The 17613-nt window shown below is 45.2% G+C and overlaps 2 protein-coding genes and 1 long non-coding RNA gene across 4 annotated transcripts; 1 reads left to right on the top strand and 2 right to left on the bottom strand.

The window, feature by feature from the left end:
* Positions 1–390: 390 nt before the first annotated feature.
* Positions 391–4200, bottom strand: LOC124344051 (ATP-binding cassette sub-family G member 5-like). 2 transcript variants are annotated; one of them, XM_046797445.1, is made up of 8 exons: positions 4020–4200; positions 3684–3781; positions 3458–3575; positions 2837–2916; positions 2643–2760; positions 2165–2304; positions 832–2044; positions 391–731 (listed from the first exon to the last, which is right to left on the bottom strand). In XM_046797445.1, exons 2-8 carry the CDS (start codon positions 3747–3749, stop codon positions 538–540), a joined length of 1929 nt encoding a protein of 642 aa, XP_046653401.1. In that variant the 5' UTR covers positions 3750–3781; positions 4020–4200; the 3' UTR covers positions 391–537. The 2 variants fall into 2 exon arrangements, with proteins under 2 accessions (XP_046653401.1, XP_046653400.1); XM_046797444.1 differs by having other exon boundaries at positions 3684–3784; positions 4025–4199.
* Positions 4201–4777: 577 nt separating this feature from the next.
* LOC124344053 lies at positions 4778–5706 on the bottom strand. Its single transcript, XR_006919524.1, has 2 exons — positions 5588–5706; positions 4778–5004 (listed from the first exon to the last, which is right to left on the bottom strand). It is a non-coding gene; the product is annotated as an uncharacterized LOC124344053 (long non-coding RNA).
* A 407-nt stretch (positions 5707–6113) lies between these two features.
* Positions 6114–17500, top strand: LOC124344384 (ATP-binding cassette sub-family G member 8-like). Its single transcript, XM_046797925.1, has 10 exons — positions 6114–7524; positions 10167–10584; positions 10958–11278; positions 12415–12954; positions 13045–13289; positions 15076–15463; positions 15574–15757; positions 15910–16210; positions 16605–16710; positions 16776–17500. Exons 2-10 carry the CDS (start codon positions 10329–10331, stop codon positions 17282–17284), a joined length of 2850 nt encoding a protein of 949 aa, XP_046653881.1. The 5' UTR covers positions 6114–7524; positions 10167–10328; the 3' UTR covers positions 17285–17500.
* The last annotated feature ends 113 nt before the right edge of the window (positions 17501–17613 follow it).

Raw genomic sequence — 17613 nt, 5'->3', positions numbered from 1 at the left:
TTATTATATAGGTGTTATTTACCATATATACTAAACTGCTGCAATGTGCAATCTAGCGTTTTCTTAAGATTATACAGAAGAAGAAATTAACATTCATGAAAAAATGTTCTTATATATCGAAAAAACGAATGTGTGCGTGAGAATTTGAAGCGGTGACATCTGGGCGCAAAAGAGTGTTTCTATAAACATATGTCTTTTATGTGTTATTTCCACCCCGTTTAATACTTGTTTTTTTTTTATATCCTGTTTTCTGTTTTTTTCGTTTCATTTCTTTCGTTTTCAACTTATATACTGTATACCAGTTTGAAATACAAAGAATTGTCTTGTAATTTCCTGTGTATATATTGAAAAACAAAAACGACACGGCAATCAAAATTTTATAACGTAGGTGTATAATAATATATTCATAAACGTACAGGTAATTTTATACAGTAAATACTTTACACGTCGAAAAGGAGCGGTATAGATTCAAAACGGGTATAATATTCGATGATCGTTGTATAACGTGAATATGTGAAAAATCAAATAGAGACGGAATCAACCGCGGAATTTCGATTTGACGAAAGCCGGTAACGGCACAATATGCAAAATGATGTTGGCGAAGAACATGGCGCCGGTGAATAGGAAGTTGAGTCCGAAATTCAACCAGAAACGCAAATCGTCGTCATAAGGCGGATGCGTCAGGTGGTAGCGCTCCATCAGGTAATGAGTTCCGTTGGAATATCGGCAACCTAATTTAATTTTTAATAAAAGTTGGAATTATTTAAATTTTATTTCCAAAACGAATAAACCGGATGTACTATATAAAAACATTAGCGGCTATTGGATTACCGTAATTGGAGAAGGTGGTTCCGGAAGGACAAGGTATGGATAAGGTTGCGTTCAAGACGGACGGCAAGGAGGAGAAGTTGCGGAAGTGCTGCTCGTTGAGAACGGCGGCGGCGTAGCGCGATTGGGTGACGTAAGTCAGGTAGTAGAGGTAGTCGGGCAGGCCGGGAATGGCGCGGACCATGGCGCTGCCGACGTTGAGATAGACGATGCCGAGAAAAAGCGAAGTGAGGGCGGCGTTGAAGGAGCTTTTGACCAGCATCAGCAGCGCCATCGTCTGCTGCTCCATGAAGTAGTGGACGGCCCAGAGGGTGGACCCGAACAGCAGGTACTGGAACGGATTGGTCGAGATGGGCATGCCGAAGTAGATGATGGCAGAGGCGGCCGCCACGGTCATCACCGACAGAGGCAACGAGGCCAAACTGCGGGCCAGGATGAAAGACGGGCCGAAATAGAAGCCGTCCCGCGACTCCTGGTAGTAGCGGGTCCGCAGGGCCGGGTGGACGGCCACGGTGGAAGCGACCGAGAGGAACATGGTGCCGGCCAGGCAGCTGTAGAGCAGGCCGTTGCGGGAGGCGTAGGATTGTTGGTTGAGCGGCAGGTCGTAGTAGAAGATCCAGAGCAGGAAGAAGAAGACGGGCAGGAGAAGGAGCCGGAGGAAGAAGTGACTCCGCCCGATGGGCGACCCGCAGTTCCACAAAACGGCCCACTCGCGGGACATGAGATTGGTCAAGACTTGGGTGGTGGTGGGCCGTCCGTAGGCCGTCAGCGGCAGCCGGTGTTCCGTTTCCATGACGTGGTCGGCGTAGGAGACGGCGCACTTGCGAAACGGGCGCCCGTCCAGGCGGAACTTGTCGACCAGGGCCGCGATTTGGTTGCTGGACTCGAGAAATCGCTCCTGGCTCCTCCGGTCCACCGTCGACAGGCACAGATAGAACATGAGCGGGTTTTCCAGCTCCGGGCAAGGGAATCCCAGATGGCGGAAATAGTCGAGCATCATCCGAGTGGCGCCCGTGTAGACGACGTCGCCCAGGCACAGGTAAGTCACTCGGTCCAGGAACGGGAAGATGTCCGAACGGGGCTTCTCCGTGCTCAGAACGACGATGCGGTTGTACTTTTTGGCGTGATTCGACAAAATGGAGACCACCATGTAGGTGTGTAACGGGTCCAGATCGCTGGTGGGTTCGTCCAGCAAGATGACGACTGGATCTCGTAACTTAAAAAATGTGATTTAAAAAACATAAAATAAAGCCAAATTAAGACAAATTAATTTGGTGACGAAATCAAACTGGTTTAACTTTGAAAAATCTTCTTTCGCTTTCAACCAATTGCATACCAATTGAATGCCGATGGCAAGTCTTCTGTATTCACTCTGGTTGAGAAAGTGGACTCCGTGATTGGCGACGTGAACGAGCGCAAGGTCGGCCATAACTTGTTTGACGCGAGTCGACTTGACATAACTCGACACTTTGGAACCTAACAAGTCAATCAAATCAACGGAAATTTATGTTAACGAAAGACCAAATTGTTACGGCATTGAGTATATACTCATAATCAGCCCTTATTACGGTTGGCATAATTTTAATATCCTACTGCCACTGATGATGATCGTTTTTTGTTTTTAATTCGAGCAATAATTATTCACGGGGTCCGCAATTTCACAATTCGTGGCAACTTTCTATTCTATTTTCGCTTTTTTGATTGATTTGACTTTTCTTTGTCAAATTCAAACATTGGAAGGTAAATTTGTGTTGGGGGTCCCTTGGTGTAATTATTAAAATGACTAGAGCACTGGCGTGAATGATTTCTCGTACCGATCGTTAGATGAGCGGCGTAGTAGAGAGTCTGTTTGGTGGTAAGTCCTTCCAGTAGATGGCATTTCCGTCCGACGTAAGCGCAGCTGTCCTGGAATAACCGCATCGACATGGGAACCTGTTGAGACGTAAATGAAAGTGACATGATGAGCAGGGCTCCGTGAAATCAATAGCACATCGGGGAATCATCTTACTCCGTTCAACAGGATTTGTCCGCGAGTGGGTCCCTGGGCCCTGCGGGCGATCACGTCCAGCAGTGTCTTCTTGCCGCTACCTGTGTCCAAAAATGGAGGGAAAAAACAATCTTTAATATAATAACAAAATATATTGTTTGAACATCATTATCGTCCATTCTTCGGTTTCACTCAATCAGACCCATTCTTTATATCGTTCAAAACGATGTAATAATACCTACTTCCCTTTCCTCTGTTTTCTCCACTTGTAACAATGCGCATTAACCATCTCTGGTTTCTAGCAGTTGAAATTATTCCTCAATTTCTTATTTTTTCTCTCTCGTTTGATCCTTTGAGTGCACTTTCTTTTATGATCGTCGAGTTGGTTATAAGGTACCGACAGAAAGCAAACAGACCGAAACCGGGGGCGAGAGGTAATCGTCATGAAACGCCTGAAGGCTATTTCGATCATCATTACGTAGCGACGAGCGGGAATTGCAGAGGCTTTTTCCAAGAATAAACAGCGACGATCTTCCAATATCATTATGCAAGATATACGACGCACCCGCTCTCTAGAGACTATCCTTCTCCCGAACCGAACGCACATCTCTACAATATTATATCGAATATGTTATGATATACCTTTGGAGCCGAGGACGGCCATCAATTCACCGCCATGCACTTCAACTGAGACGTCCTTCAACACGACGCCCACAGAGCTATTGCCGACCATCTTCTCCAAACAGGTTGATGCCTCCATCTGTTATTGTATAATTTCGAGAAGGATGAAAAAATAAAAAACATACGGTTATTTTATTTGATGCTTATTTTGTGATGAAAAGAAAAGTGCAAATTTTTTTCCTTTTACCTGGCCGGCGTGGTAGACATTGTTGAGTTCCAGCACGTAGTCGTTGGTAACGTGGAGTCGTGACATTTCCTATATACTCGTCCGCAAGCTGAGGACAACTTTATAGAAACAATCAAGAAATTGATGTGATCAAATAAGCGATGATCTCTACAGGTCCTAATCGGAGTATCGGACGACGGAAAACTATAATCTGATGTCCTGTCTAAGATTTTACTTTCGGAGGTACCTCGTCGTAATAAATGTATTAGGGAACATATAACCAGCAGTCGTCTGACGTCTATACCGTCCAGATTGAAACTACTTGATGGTATATAACTTATCTTTTTCGGTTCTTACCTTGTGTACCCTCTCTTGCGTGTGTGAAGAATCCTCTGTCGAGCGGATCTTGATAGTTGCTGCACAAAACTCGTGGAATGAGAAGAAACGAATAGGAGAGATTCTCACACAAACACCAGCGATGTACTATAACGAGCAAGCGACTGTCAGCTAGTGCTCGGGCTGTTGGTGGCCGTCGGGGGTTCTCTTGCCTTTCTTCTTTTTCCTTCTATTCCTTCATTTTCTTCTTTTTCATCTTCCTCTTTTTTTTTTTTCTTCCAAACTTCTTCTCTTTTTTTTTCCTTTTTCACAACCATCGCTACTATAACGGCACGACAGTGTTGTTCCCTCCCACTCTTCTATTTCTACCTGCTCAGGTTTTTTTTCTGTTTTTTTTTTTTGTTGGCGCGGGGTCCTTCGGATCGCACCCACATCCGGTGTAGGCCAGATGCCGTACAGTATATAATTCCTCTGCTGCTGTGCTCCTGCTGCTTGCCTTTTTTCTCTTTATATTCATTTTTACCTTTAGCCCCCCCCAAAAAACTTTCATCGTCTTCCATTTATTTTGTTCAACCTCCTTCTTCAATCCCTACATACACATTCTCCCGCTTTCCCACGTCTTGGCTGACTACACCGAAAGAATTCCAATAACAAGTCAGAAAAAAGAAAAGAAAAAAATACATTTCAACTTTATCATATCCAATTTTTGTTTTTGTTTTTTGAACTTTTATTCCGCGAATTTTCAATTTTAAAAATTTCGTTACTCAATTTTTTGTTTGGTTATAAGTCGAATGTTGAGATGAAGTCACTAATACAACTCTCTCGTACGAGTTTGGACGCCGGAAGCGGTTCGTGAGCAGCGCCCGCATTGTTTCGCACGATGTCTGGCTGCTGCTGCTAGCTGGCTGTCGACATCGCATTCCTCCGACTTTTACCCCCAGCCGCTCAACGTCGTTATTGTCCAGGACTCGTTTCCCCCTTTGCACAGCACAACATACGTCCAAACCTGGTCCAAACAACCAGAATGAATTACAATCGAATGAAAAATTGTTAAGATACCCTTCCGGCCATTAACGTGTTGCTATTCACATTTCACAATTTTTTTTTCTTTTTCTTATTCTGGAGAAATTTGAAATTCTAAAAATACTGTATAAACGTGTGTAATCGTTCATAGCCTCATAGGTGTTTTCTGAAATGTTTTATTCAAAGAGAAGAGAGACGGAGAATGCGCACATATGCTGAAATCCTTGCGAATGAGGTAATCGCGCCAGAGTTGAAAACTCTTTAATGGCATTTCGCATGCGAGATAGCGTGAATGTGGCTGGCTGGCTGGTGGGAACGAGCGCCGTCACAGGAGCCATACTGAGCTGCAACCTTCACCAAAAAGCCCATAAACTTGGTATACTACGACTTGGGTGAGGCATGTGAATAATAATCTACACAGCCTAATATACCTTTCTCTTTCAGGTGTACACATGCAAAACGGAATTTCCGCTGGTTTGAATAACAAATAAGACAAGTCGAAAATTGGCTTTTTTTGACTTTCGAAATCATTTTCTGATGGTTCATCTTTCTTTTTCTGGTTTTACCTGTGTACAAACTGGTGAAGTGATGAGCAAACGCAACGGTCCTTTTTTTTAAATTTGATTGGGAGAAAACAGGTATCTTGTTCTGACTGGTCATCTTGACGTCAACCCTCTTCGCTCAGGTCGGGTCTCCCACAGACATACTTCTACCATGCTACCTGACTATATATGTGAAAGGGAGCAATGCACTGCGTGTGCATAGAATATGGAAAGGTGAAGTGCATATATATGCGTGTGTGTGCAAGTCCACGGGGCCTGTGTCTAGCAAGAGTAAGTTCTTTTGTTGGACCCGCAGGGTTGTGTGTGAGCCAACCTTTTCGAAACTAAGTTTTATTTTTGAAGTTATTTGCACCTTTCGTCTTTATTCATTCTCGTTTTCTTTAAATCCCGCCTCTACCTGTAGTCCTTTTATTTTTTTAAATACCTCCCCCCTTTCCTTTTTCGCGTTCCAAAATAAGAGAGTCGGTTCAGCAAACCGGTGGTTGGTTTTTATAACCCGTTCTCCTCACATCGTCGTCGTCGACCACCTGCCATTTTGGTAAACCGAGCGAGAGCTGGAAAAAGTGATAGAGGAAAAGACAACTGTTGTTATTTTATTTTTTTCCTTTATTCTTTCTTCTTCTTTTTTCTACCGGTTGTTGTTCCAGTCAGCGCCAGCCATCCGCTCCATCCAACACGGACCCTTCCCCAATCTACACACGGCGCTCCTCCTCATTCACTATATACCTGGGCTCTTCTCAGCTCACGGCAAAAGAGCGCCTCAGGGCGAAATTGGTCCTCCATTTTGTTTTGTGCTTATTTTCTTATACCTTTCCTACTTTTCATCTCCATCTTCTTCTTCTTCTTTCCCCCTTTTCGGCTCGATTTTCACTTGTGATGATCAAACCTGAACGAGTGGTGGGCCGTTCACAACGCGCCATAGCGACGTTACCAAGTCTCGGCTGCTACTTATTCGTTCAAAGTCAAAATCTTCCTGAAATAATCACATCCGTTTTCGTCCGACAATTCCATTAGCGTGTGATTTCCTGCCGTGGTCATTTCGTTCCGCATCAAAAGTGTCGTCCTGTGTGTCCAGTGTCCGTCATGACATCACCGATTGCCTCTTGCATTATTATTCAGTCGCCCTGCTGCTGCACGGGACCATATACCTACACGAACATATAACTGATGGCTGTTTCTCTTCTTCTTAGTTGAATTGCGTTATTTCTTCGCTCGTTTCCGTCCTCCATTTTTTGATATCCGTCTCTCTCTCCATTGTGTGGCCTTTCGGTTGACTTGGCCCTGAGCAGCCCCGGCATCCAGCTAAACAAGCTCGAGAGCGTAGCCAAGAAAAATCACCTCTGCAAAGTCTATAATCAAACTCTCTACGTTGCACATGTTGCCGAGCTGCTCTCGGCTCGGGTCTTTCAGTTGACTGCCACCTGCACCGGTGTGACTACTGTGACAGTCGTTATTTGATTTGAGAATTCGCCAGCTGTTGCTCTATTCTTCCCTGCCGAGTTTGGTTTAGTCTTTTGAACAGTGTGAAGTATTAGTTCGTCCGTTGTTTGGCAAGTGAGATTTTTAGTGTGCACTATAGAACAAGTTGACGAGCGTGGGAGTTTTGTATTTTTTCGTGGCTTCCAAACATTCCTCCGGCGTGTGTACGCGTGAACGTGTGTAGTATAGAACCCTCTGCTCAGAGACAGTCGCGATTGGGCGCCAAGTGCGAACCGTGTTTTCTTCTTCTTCCCTTTTCAGACGCTCAAAAATTCCAATTTTTTCGTGACAACCAAAAGTTTGGCTGATTTTTCCATTCTTTTTGACTGCTTCATAATTCAACAGTCGGCCGGGAAAACTCGACGAACTCGACGAACTCCACATTCTTTTCAAGATATTGTTCTTCTTATCGCCAACGACCCCCGAGCCCAAAACAGTCACAGGCGATTGGCTTTTTCCAAGTAAGTTTTTATGTTGGTTTGGCTTGTTTTATTTCATTTGTTTTTATAGCTTCATGGGCTAAAGGAACAGGAATGATATCTAATAGAGGAACTGCTGCAGCTGCCATCTGCCTCACGAGTGGTAGCAGCCAGTTTGCTCATTAAACGGCCGGGCGTTGTGGCCAACAGAAAGTCGTGATTCGCTTTTAATAGCCATCTGCTGGCCCAGCACCCCTGTATACGTATACAAGAGGTGTAGTGCCACTATTGCGTGTTAAAGAAACGTCTCCTAATAGCCAGAGGGGAGTGGGGAAAATGCCGAACTTCTCACAGATAGTCACAGCTCGAGTTCCTGTATCGTCTGTCATTTTGAGATACAACACCAGGAAACTCGAGAAAGAATTGGACAATTTATTTTTCTTCTGTCGTCTACAATGTCTGATATATCTGCTACTTTTATGCTGGCCAGTCTATAAAGTATGTCTGGATCGCTGGTTTAACAATGGGTTGATTACGTCAACTTATCAGATTTCCAGTTACATGCGAAATGCATATGCGCCGTTGAGCAAATTACGTATTCAGCGACTCAAAACGTGGTCTTGCAAACGCTATTGGCGCTAATTATTTGACTGATTGCTGTCCCATGCGGAGTCGCTCAAGTCGACCGACAATCTTGACGAGTGGCGAGGTCCTTGGAACTCAAAAAATAATGAGGCCGGAATGCTGGACGCGTATAACCTTCGCAGAGTCGTTATGACGAAAATGCGTTCTTTTCTCTCTCTCTCGGTACGCTGCAGCTGAAACGCGGACGGGGTAATTAACCTGGAGGCCGTTCTCGTTGGGACAAGTGACTGCTGTCAACGCCTATCTCAGGTAGACCTTGTGATTTGCCAGCTGTCACCAGTGTGTCGCCGTCATTTTTTGAATCACATTCCTTTCACGAACCCCGCTACATAGTGTCAGATTAACCAACGGTAGATTATTACGACACGAGATGTACAATGGCGAGCATGGACGGGTTGCAACGGTTTTTCCTCGACATTTAAATATTATTCAAAGGCCATACAGCTTCAGGTTTTTTTGTTAATAGTTTAATGTTGTCTACCAATTTTCGTATTGGTGTCATGATTGTCGCCATTTTTACGGGCCAGGTCATTGACTGTACTGGCTTTTCTCAAGGCTGACACCGCGGAGAAAAATGTCTGGGAATGGGCTTGCAAGAGGATTGTGAACGAAGCAATCGAAATGAAACTGTGCAAACAAAGTCTAACGACCCGCGATCTAGACTGGTGAACTGCCGACCTGGAAATAAGCTCACATTTTCTAGCAGCACGTAACAGGCGTCTGGGTAACGAGATTGCCAGGTACAAGACACAGTCGCTGAGGCAACAGTCTCTCTCCATTCGGCAAACCACGAAGAGTAAAACAACGAAGACGGAAACGAAAAAAACCGAAAAACGTCAAAACGCAATTATCCGGAATGAAAAGCCAGAGACTTTCAGACTGTACGCACCAAAAGAAAATAAAGTGTTGTATGCTGATGGATGATGATGAGAGACTAGGAAACGAGAAAAGAAAATGGAACTTCCCGTGACACGTCACCTTCATTTCTCTTTGCCGATTGCCAAATCTACTGGCATCCCTCTGTCGCAACGCGCAACAACGTGGGTCTACAAGTGCATAATAGCTCAGTCACTGTGTTTTGTTTCATCTGTTTCCGCTTCGACGATTCTCGACAAATTAGAAAGTTCTTTTGTTGGTGTATACAGGTATAATAAAGAAAGTTCGACGATAAAAACCAAACAATCAAAATATGTGTCAAAGTGGCTCAGAAACGATAGGTGGTCGGCGGGTGATCTAATTGAGCGGAAATCCTCATCCCTTCGTCATTAACTTTACACATTAACACACGAGTATAATCAAGTAAAAGCGTAGATCGAATTCGTCACAACCTACTTTGGGCGGAGAACGTTATCGCTTGATGGCTTGATGCTAATGCGCTTTAGCATGTAGACCGCGGCTCATTTTTCTGTCTTAAAGGTATTTTTATTTTTTTATTTCGCTAATTTCCCATTCTTGTGGCACGCGCCTAATCAATAGTCGATTGGCGTGACTGCGTGATGCCTGGCGTGACGTGGCCCGTGACAGTCGTGATGTGAAGATATCAGACTATCAGACTAGACACTACCCGATTATTAATTTTCCCTGCACCGCGCACAAATTATTGTGAAAACGGGGCCAATCATCGGGCGTTCAGTTCAATCCTGCGGTCTGGGGTATAGCAGAACTTTCTCATCATCTCAGTTGGCCAATTAGAGTCCCCGATCTATCCGAAGTGGAAAAATACATCGAATGCAAACAGTAACAACAGCGCAAATTTCTAATCCATCAGCTCAAGACACTCATTATCCTATTGTGCGCGCACAGAGCACACAGAACACGCAGAGAGAGAGAATGAACAGTACGGCCAACTCCTCCCACTAAGCTTTCTCCCCCTTTTCACTTTTTTTGTTTGCCATTTTATCTTTTGTGTTGACTACTAGCAACGATGCACTTTGTTTGGAGGAGAGAATAAGAGAATGTCTACAAGTTATTATTGATCTAGAATGGAGGAACTAACTATGTCTAACTGAATAATTGATATTGGCTCTCTTTTGTTTTAGATTTCGCCGTGACGGGAACCCGGAGAAACGGGCGAAAGAATTGTCGCTTTCAACGGGAGGAAAGCGACTACAAACGGCGCCAATTTTCCTGGGACCGGCCCAGCCCAGCTGAGAGAGAGAGAGAGGAATTTCTGGCCAGATAATAGAAAATCATAAAATACAATGGCTGAATCGTGGGAAATGACTGGCCGTGAACGACGGTACTCGGTGCCGGCCATCGCACAGCTGCAATCCAGCAGCACCCCAACGGCTTACGGCGACAACAGCAACAACTCCCGTGCCAACAACACAGCGGAAGATCTACACGCCTGGTCGATCTATCGGCAAAATCTCAATTCGGATTTCGCTGACTCGGCGCTCGGCAGCAACATGAAGGCTCCCTTGCCTTATGGAAATTTTCAACTCGACTCCACAACTAGTACGTATCAGTATCATATAATATACCTACACAATTCAGAGATCTTTGTGCTTTTCTCTCTCAACTGGATTTATTTAAAAAATCCACAAGTTTCCTGGTTGCCAACAGTAGACGTCCAAAATAGTTCACTTTACCCAAAGATTTCTATTTCCGATTCCTCGAAAACTTCACTCAAATCTACACAGATATACTGTACTTAGTATGGATGATCACGTCAAGTTCTCAAAAGAAAAAAAACTTTAATAACACACATTTTTTGTTGTTAAATATTGAAACTTTTGTCGTAAACTTATTTTTTTTAAATTCGCTTTCAAAGGAAATGGATTTGTACCAACTTAATCAGAATCAAATTTTCATCTTATCTCGTCTCTAGTCAATTCGATCATGAACCATCCCAAGTGCGGACCCAAATCAAATCTGGCGCACAATACAAACGCGTATCTAAAATTCGGTTTGCCGCGAGTCGTGGCGCGCTCCGGCCGCGAAGAGTCGAGCGGTTACGACTCGAGCAACGACGGCTCGCCCGTCATGCGTTCAAAAAACCTGCTGCTGTCGCGCAGCGATCCGGACTTCCGCAAAAACCTCATCCAGAATCCAAACGGAGCGGTAGCAGCCGATGGGCCACAACACGGAAATAAAAGCAGAAGCCGGGAGCAGCGTATGAAGAGCATCAGCGAAGCCAATCTTTTGTCAGGTATAATACTATATATAACGTATACGCTTTTCACGTCAGGAAATGAAATCCATTTGGCGGATTATGTCTTTAAAAAAATAATAATAATAACCTTTCCGCAATAACGAAACTTTCAATTTAAACAATTTTGGGTGTGGGCGGGCACTCAACTGCTATATGTACGGCTTACTTGATGATCCGGAAAATCTTGAGAACAGGAAGATGTATGCACTTAAAAGAAAAAGAATTCGGGGCGGGTGAAAAAAAGAAAAAAAAAATGTTTAAAAATCCGGCGGCCATTGTTGCGGTGCGCAGTGCCATATACCGGGAAAAGCCGCTTCCGTTGATCCGGCTTCCGAAGATCGCAGAAATTGTTCGTGGGTTTCAGGGATATTTCAGCTTGTTGCACGTCGATACGGAAACGTTATAGCCCATCCACATCTAAAACTAGTGTGTTTTTTTCTTGTTTTGTTATGACTGAAAAGATCGGGATTCGTTTTGTGTTATTTGTCCTTTAAGGGTTTGTTATTATATTACAGTTGTTAGTCGCAATTGTTACGGATTTAATGGGTATATTTTTCCCCCCGAGTACAGTAAATACCATAACATTACTATTTCGTGTACGGTTCATGTTCTCCTCGTTTGTGAGTGCGTTCAAGGTAAAAGATGGTAAAAAATAGAAGGAAACAAAAAATATCTCGACCGCATTGATTGCTGAAGCCGCTGAAGCCCCCGCGGTACAGATTAACCGGCCCCGCCTTCGTCAAGCTTCGGCACAATAAACAAAATAGACATGGTTGCTCTTATACACTACCTTCCTTCTCTCATGAGATACTAGGCCCAGCATAGTCTGAGCCAGCTCAACTTAAAATGAGCGCTGGAATGCGTGACGTCCATGTAGAATACACGTGGCCTCCATTCTTCCGGCCGGAGAGAATGGAGCTGAATTATCGCATGCCATTTTAATTCTTCTCTTGGATAATTTCGATTCGCTCTCTAACCGAACGGAACGAATTCCGAATCCGGCGACATCACCGCCACAGAATACCCGCATGGATATCAAAATTGTATTTTTTTATTTGTAATAGAGCCAAAACAGTTTACGATCATTCACATATTATTTTGATTGTAATTTACTATTTTTTTTTATTATTTAGCTGAAGGATACCGTCAAAGACCAGATCCAACGAGTCATCATCTCGGCGTCGGTGGTGGTGGCGGAGGAGGAGGACTCCATAGTCGGCCAGTCAGTCAGCAATCGAAATATTCGAAGATGGGCGGCGGAGGAGGCGGCGGCGGCGGTGGTGGAACGCCATCGCACCTGTCGTTCCATTCGCGTCAGCATCAACGCAGCCGACACATCCAGGGACTGCCAACCGGAAGTGCTGGCATTGTCGGAAGCGTCACGGGAGCCGGATTCAGCGTCTACCCGCAACGAGACGAGATCATGCTCAACGAGAAATACTTTCCGCGCGACGAGTACTTTGCCCAGCAGCAGCAGCAGTTCGGCGATGGGAGTAACGACGGTGACGAGCTGATGGCCCACCAGCAGCAGCCTCACATCAAGCATCCGCACTTGCAGGTGCGTGGACTCAGCTACGACAAGCCGACAGTGAACCGCAATCGAATCCACCTGCTGGACGACATCTCCTTCGAGGCCAGGGCCGGCGAGATCCTTGGCATTTTGGCGACCTCAGGTGATTAAATTTGATTGATCTTATTGGTCGTCGATTCAAATGATTTACATTGACTGACTCTGGTTGGTTGTTGTTGTTTTTTTAATGCAGAGCGGGAAGGGACGGCCTTGCTGGACATTCTGGCCAATTTACCACGGCAGTGGGGCTTTAAAGTGCGCGGTGATCTGGTTGTGAATGGCGTGACTACAACAGCGTCCGGCTTGTCGGATCGATTGGCCTACGTGCAACAAGACATCCGCTGGTGTCCGGACATGACAGTTCGACAGACGTTACTTTTCACCGCCTTGCTGCAGGCGCCTGGCCGGCCGGCACGCAATTTCGACACCAAAGGCCGAGTGAGTTGACATTTGAATATATCAAATTTTCTAGCAGGCATTCGACAGGACTTTAATTTAAATAGCAGAACTATTATTATAGTACTCTCAAAAGAATTGAAAATCTCGGCTATTTTTATCACTATTTTTTGCGGGGAACGTTCTCCTTTTGAAGTAGGAACTAATGACCGTTCACTGTAACTGTGTAGTCACGAATCTCTTTTCATCGCGAGAGACAGGGAGAGAGAGCGTGGCATTAAACGAGAGTGAGAATCTGGGAGTTATATCTCCTGCTAGCTACTAACAATCAGATGAAAGAGAAATCAGACAGGCGGGACGGGCGAATCGGGCGCGTATTGAAGTACCAAATAAGCCCCCATCCAGTCATCTGTCGTCTTTTCAAAGTTGGTGGTCTATCATTCAGTAGACTAATATACTAAGGGAGAAAGACGAGCGTCTTTTGAATTCGACTGACGTCTAGACTATATCCCTCGCATCATCATATTTAACTTTTTGAAAGCAAATCTTTCAGCTGAATAATCAAATAACGGCGATTCCTCGCGAAAAATAAAAGGGTAAAAAACCCAAACCCCTTAGATTTGGGGATACACTTGAAATTTTAAAGTTATAGCGGTTTTTATTTTTATTTTTGGCTGTTGCTTGGCATGATAATTAAACCATGTCCCTGCTCTTGTATGTTTGCCATCTGTTTTCTTGTGTTTATACGTTGTTGCAGTAACTTGGCAGCTGTCCGTTAATACCCCATAGCGTTGCCGAGGAAATCGTGTGGCAGAAATAATTAGATAAATGTGTTGGATCCACCGTCCCCTTTTGAATCGGCCGAGTCCCGGCGACGGAAATTGGCATTTGTCATATTATATATACTGTAGACAACTCTCGATCAAATTGGAGGAAAAGTTGCCGGAGAACCTTTTTGCCTTCGCCTCTGCGGGCTTTCCGTCTTCTTCCCCTTTTGCTTGGCTGCAGGCTCCCGAGCAGCGGTGGTCATATAAGAGACACGGATTTGACGACTGATAACAAACTTATGTCACGCACAGTTGACACTTGAAGCACTAAGAGACGTTCAAATAAGATTTCCAATAATAAGGAGGAACACATCGACGGAAGTCCTGGGCGAACGTCTATATAATATCCAATCGAAGATTCCTGAAACTTAAATTTCTATGGAAACCGGCGATGTCGGCGGACGTTTTCGTTATGCTGCCACAGCGAAAGGGGAAAGTTGTGAAGGCTTTTATTTTTCTCTAGACTCTTATTCCGCTCTATCTCTATTCAAAATTGAACCTTTGACATTTTCGACGGCCATAGTCGTCCTCTCCCCCTTTCCGGCACCTATTACATAAGCGGTAAAAGAAAGTTTTTTTTTTTTTTAAATCAAAAAAGTTCAACAGTCAACAAAGCTTCGCAATCTGTGACGCACAATATACACCAGCCAAAGGCGGACTGAAATAGTGAAACAGGGTACACAGCACCCAGTCTGTACCATTTCCCAGCTCAGACCAATAGCGTCACGCCGCTTCGTGAAACATAATCGATTGACGTCGTGTGAGAAAACGAAAAAGTCTTTTAATATAAATTGCATGCAAGATTCACGACAACATTAGAGGAGCACAGCTTACGCATATAGACTCTAACCGCTGTATTGTATGCTGGATCGATGATTCAATTTGAACTGAGAAACCAAATTCAATATTTGTTTTTGTTTTTTTCCTCATTCCCTTTCATTATTTTTTCACGCCTCTAATGAACTCGCTCGTGAAAAATGTTTTGTTATATGTTTGCATAGATCGACGCTTTAATTACGGATCTTGGGCTGGAGCCGGTGCGGAATACGCGCGTTGGCCGTCTGACGGTGTCGGAACGGCGCCGGCTCAACGTCGCCTCACACCTGCTACTCGACACGGATCTGGTCCTATTAGACCAGCCGACTAAGGGCATGGACATCTTCGACACGTTCTTCCTCGTCGAGTACCTGCGTCAGTGGGCGGCACGTGGACGGATTGTGGTCCTGACCATCCACCCGCCCACGTACGAAATCTTCACCATGCTCTCCAGAGTGGCGCTCATTTCTTCCGGGCGGATGATGTACTGCGGCCGGAGGCGTGAGATGCTTCCCTATTTCGCCTTCATCGAGTTTCCCTGTCCGGCCTACAAGAACCCGTCCGACTACTACCGTAATTGAATACAACCACAACAACCAAACCTGATCCGCACACATTCAGATGATATCCAGTGACGACGGAATATATTTTCCGCATTTATTTCTATCCCTATCTATATACAGTTGACTTGGTGACGTTGGACGATCTGACGGGCGAGGCTCTCCTCGAGTCCAGCCAGCGAGCCGAGCACTTGGCGGAGACGTTCCGTCGTCGTCAAGAGCCACTGTCCGATCCCGGCCCGCCCGGAATAATGCCTCCGCGCAACAAACGCGCCAATTTCCTCCTCAAGATTGCCGCTCTCTGGATGTGAGTTGAAACCTAAGCTTCCGGCTTTCTAATGAGGCTTTCTAGACAGCTTTCTATAGATAGTACTCGTAGGGTATTATCGATCGATCCTTACCATTTTGGAAATTAATGACTCATTTCCATTTTGTGCATTCACTTGTCGGTTGTCACAGTCGATCACTGGTGTTTACCTTCCCGACCAACTTGCGACGTTGGTTGTCCGTCTTCATCACGAGCGCCGTCATGTCTCTCATTCACGGCGCCATCTTCTGGAACGTGCGCTCAACTCATCACGGGACGCTGGCCGAGCAGGAGGACATAAACGACAGACTGGCCTTCCACTACGTCCTCGCAACGGTGGCCATTTGGCCCACCCTGATGCTGATGATCAGCGACGTCTGGAAGGAGCGCGACTCGGTGGCGCGTGACGTCAAGGATCGACTTTTCGGCCGATGGGTTCACTTCTTTTCCAAGGTATAATATCCACCGTGTCCATTTACCCCACCCGCCCGTCCGCCCGTCCCCTTCATTCTTTGTGTGTGTCTCTCTCTCTCATCTCGGGACTTCACTCCAACTAATCAAAAAGAGTTGCAGACGGGAGCGGTATTGACATCGCGAGGAACTGCGCAATAAAGATCCCCCCTATGAGTTTCTTTGAGGAAAAGAAGATTCAAACATGTCGAGCTCGGCTGATTGAGTTTTGAAAAGAATGAAATGAATCTATCAAAGGGGGATTCCATTGGCTCATTGTGTGAAGAGCCTCCCAATCACTCTGTCCCCGTTTTCTAAAGCACATTGTGCAATATTGGAATTGGAATCGACGTGACTCTATAATTATGTTTGTTTCGCTTCATCGATTGCTGTACAGACGACTTCGAGTTTCTTGGCTGCCGGAGGCATTTTCCTGGGCTATTTGCTACCAGCCTACACTCTAGCAGGTTTCCACACAACAGAGAGCCTCTTTACTGAGATAGGTACAAAATCGAATGATTATCCAATGTCCTGATTACGTATTAAGCAAATTGACTTTCTCTCGCAGGTTATATGATGTTTTATCTTTACGCCGTTCGGATCATGACCCTGGCTCTGACGAGTCTGTGCTCATCAAGGCACGTGGCCACTATGGCCAGCGCAATTGCCTTGACGTTGACCGCCCTCGGCTCAGGATTTACCGTCCAGCTGCAGACGATGAATGCGTGGACTTCGTGGCTCCGTTTCGCTTCGCCTCTGCGCTGGACCCTCCATGCGCTGCAGAGGCTGGACTTTGGCAATGCCACCCAGTCGTTTGAATGCTCGCGCAATCCTCTGACCAGGCAAGAGGCACCCGGCCTTGTGCTGAAGATTCCGTGCGGCCTATCCAGCGGGTCGCAGGCGCTCAATTACTGGGCCCACCAATTCGACCGATTACCCATGGGCAACGTCCTGCTACCTCTGCTGGCCGTCTTGGCCTTTTGGGCTTTGTTCGCTCTGGTTCAATCGGTCGTCCTATTGTGTTCCAAGCCAGCCGGCCGCAAATTATCGCGACACAAAAAGATGAAGCTTCGATAACTTTGAACTGAACATAATTAAACAATCAATATATTGCTCTCCTCTCGAAACCCCGGAGGCTCTCAATTTTCCATAGTATATAATTAAAATAGGCTGACGACGACGATTTGTGTATGTGTATTTTTGTCATATTATATACATGCTTAGAAAGACAAAAAAGGCAGCGCTGTATTGGGTGCTGTCGAATTAAACGAGCAAGCGCAACGCTAAAAGACACTTTCCGTCGACTTTTTTCTTCTTCTTCGTATATTTTGCTGCTTCCAACAACTTTGGCAGTCCAATTGACGAGATCAAACGAGAATTGCATATTGGCACATTTGGCAGAATTT

Source organism: Daphnia pulicaria, chromosome 6 (assembly GCF_021234035.1).
Source record: "Daphnia pulicaria isolate SC F1-1A chromosome 6, SC_F0-13Bv2, whole genome shotgun sequence".
In the NCBI taxonomy this organism is placed as follows: domain Eukaryota; kingdom Metazoa; phylum Arthropoda; class Branchiopoda; order Diplostraca; family Daphniidae; genus Daphnia; species Daphnia pulicaria.
This window is presented reverse-complemented; position numbering and strand designations above follow the sequence as displayed.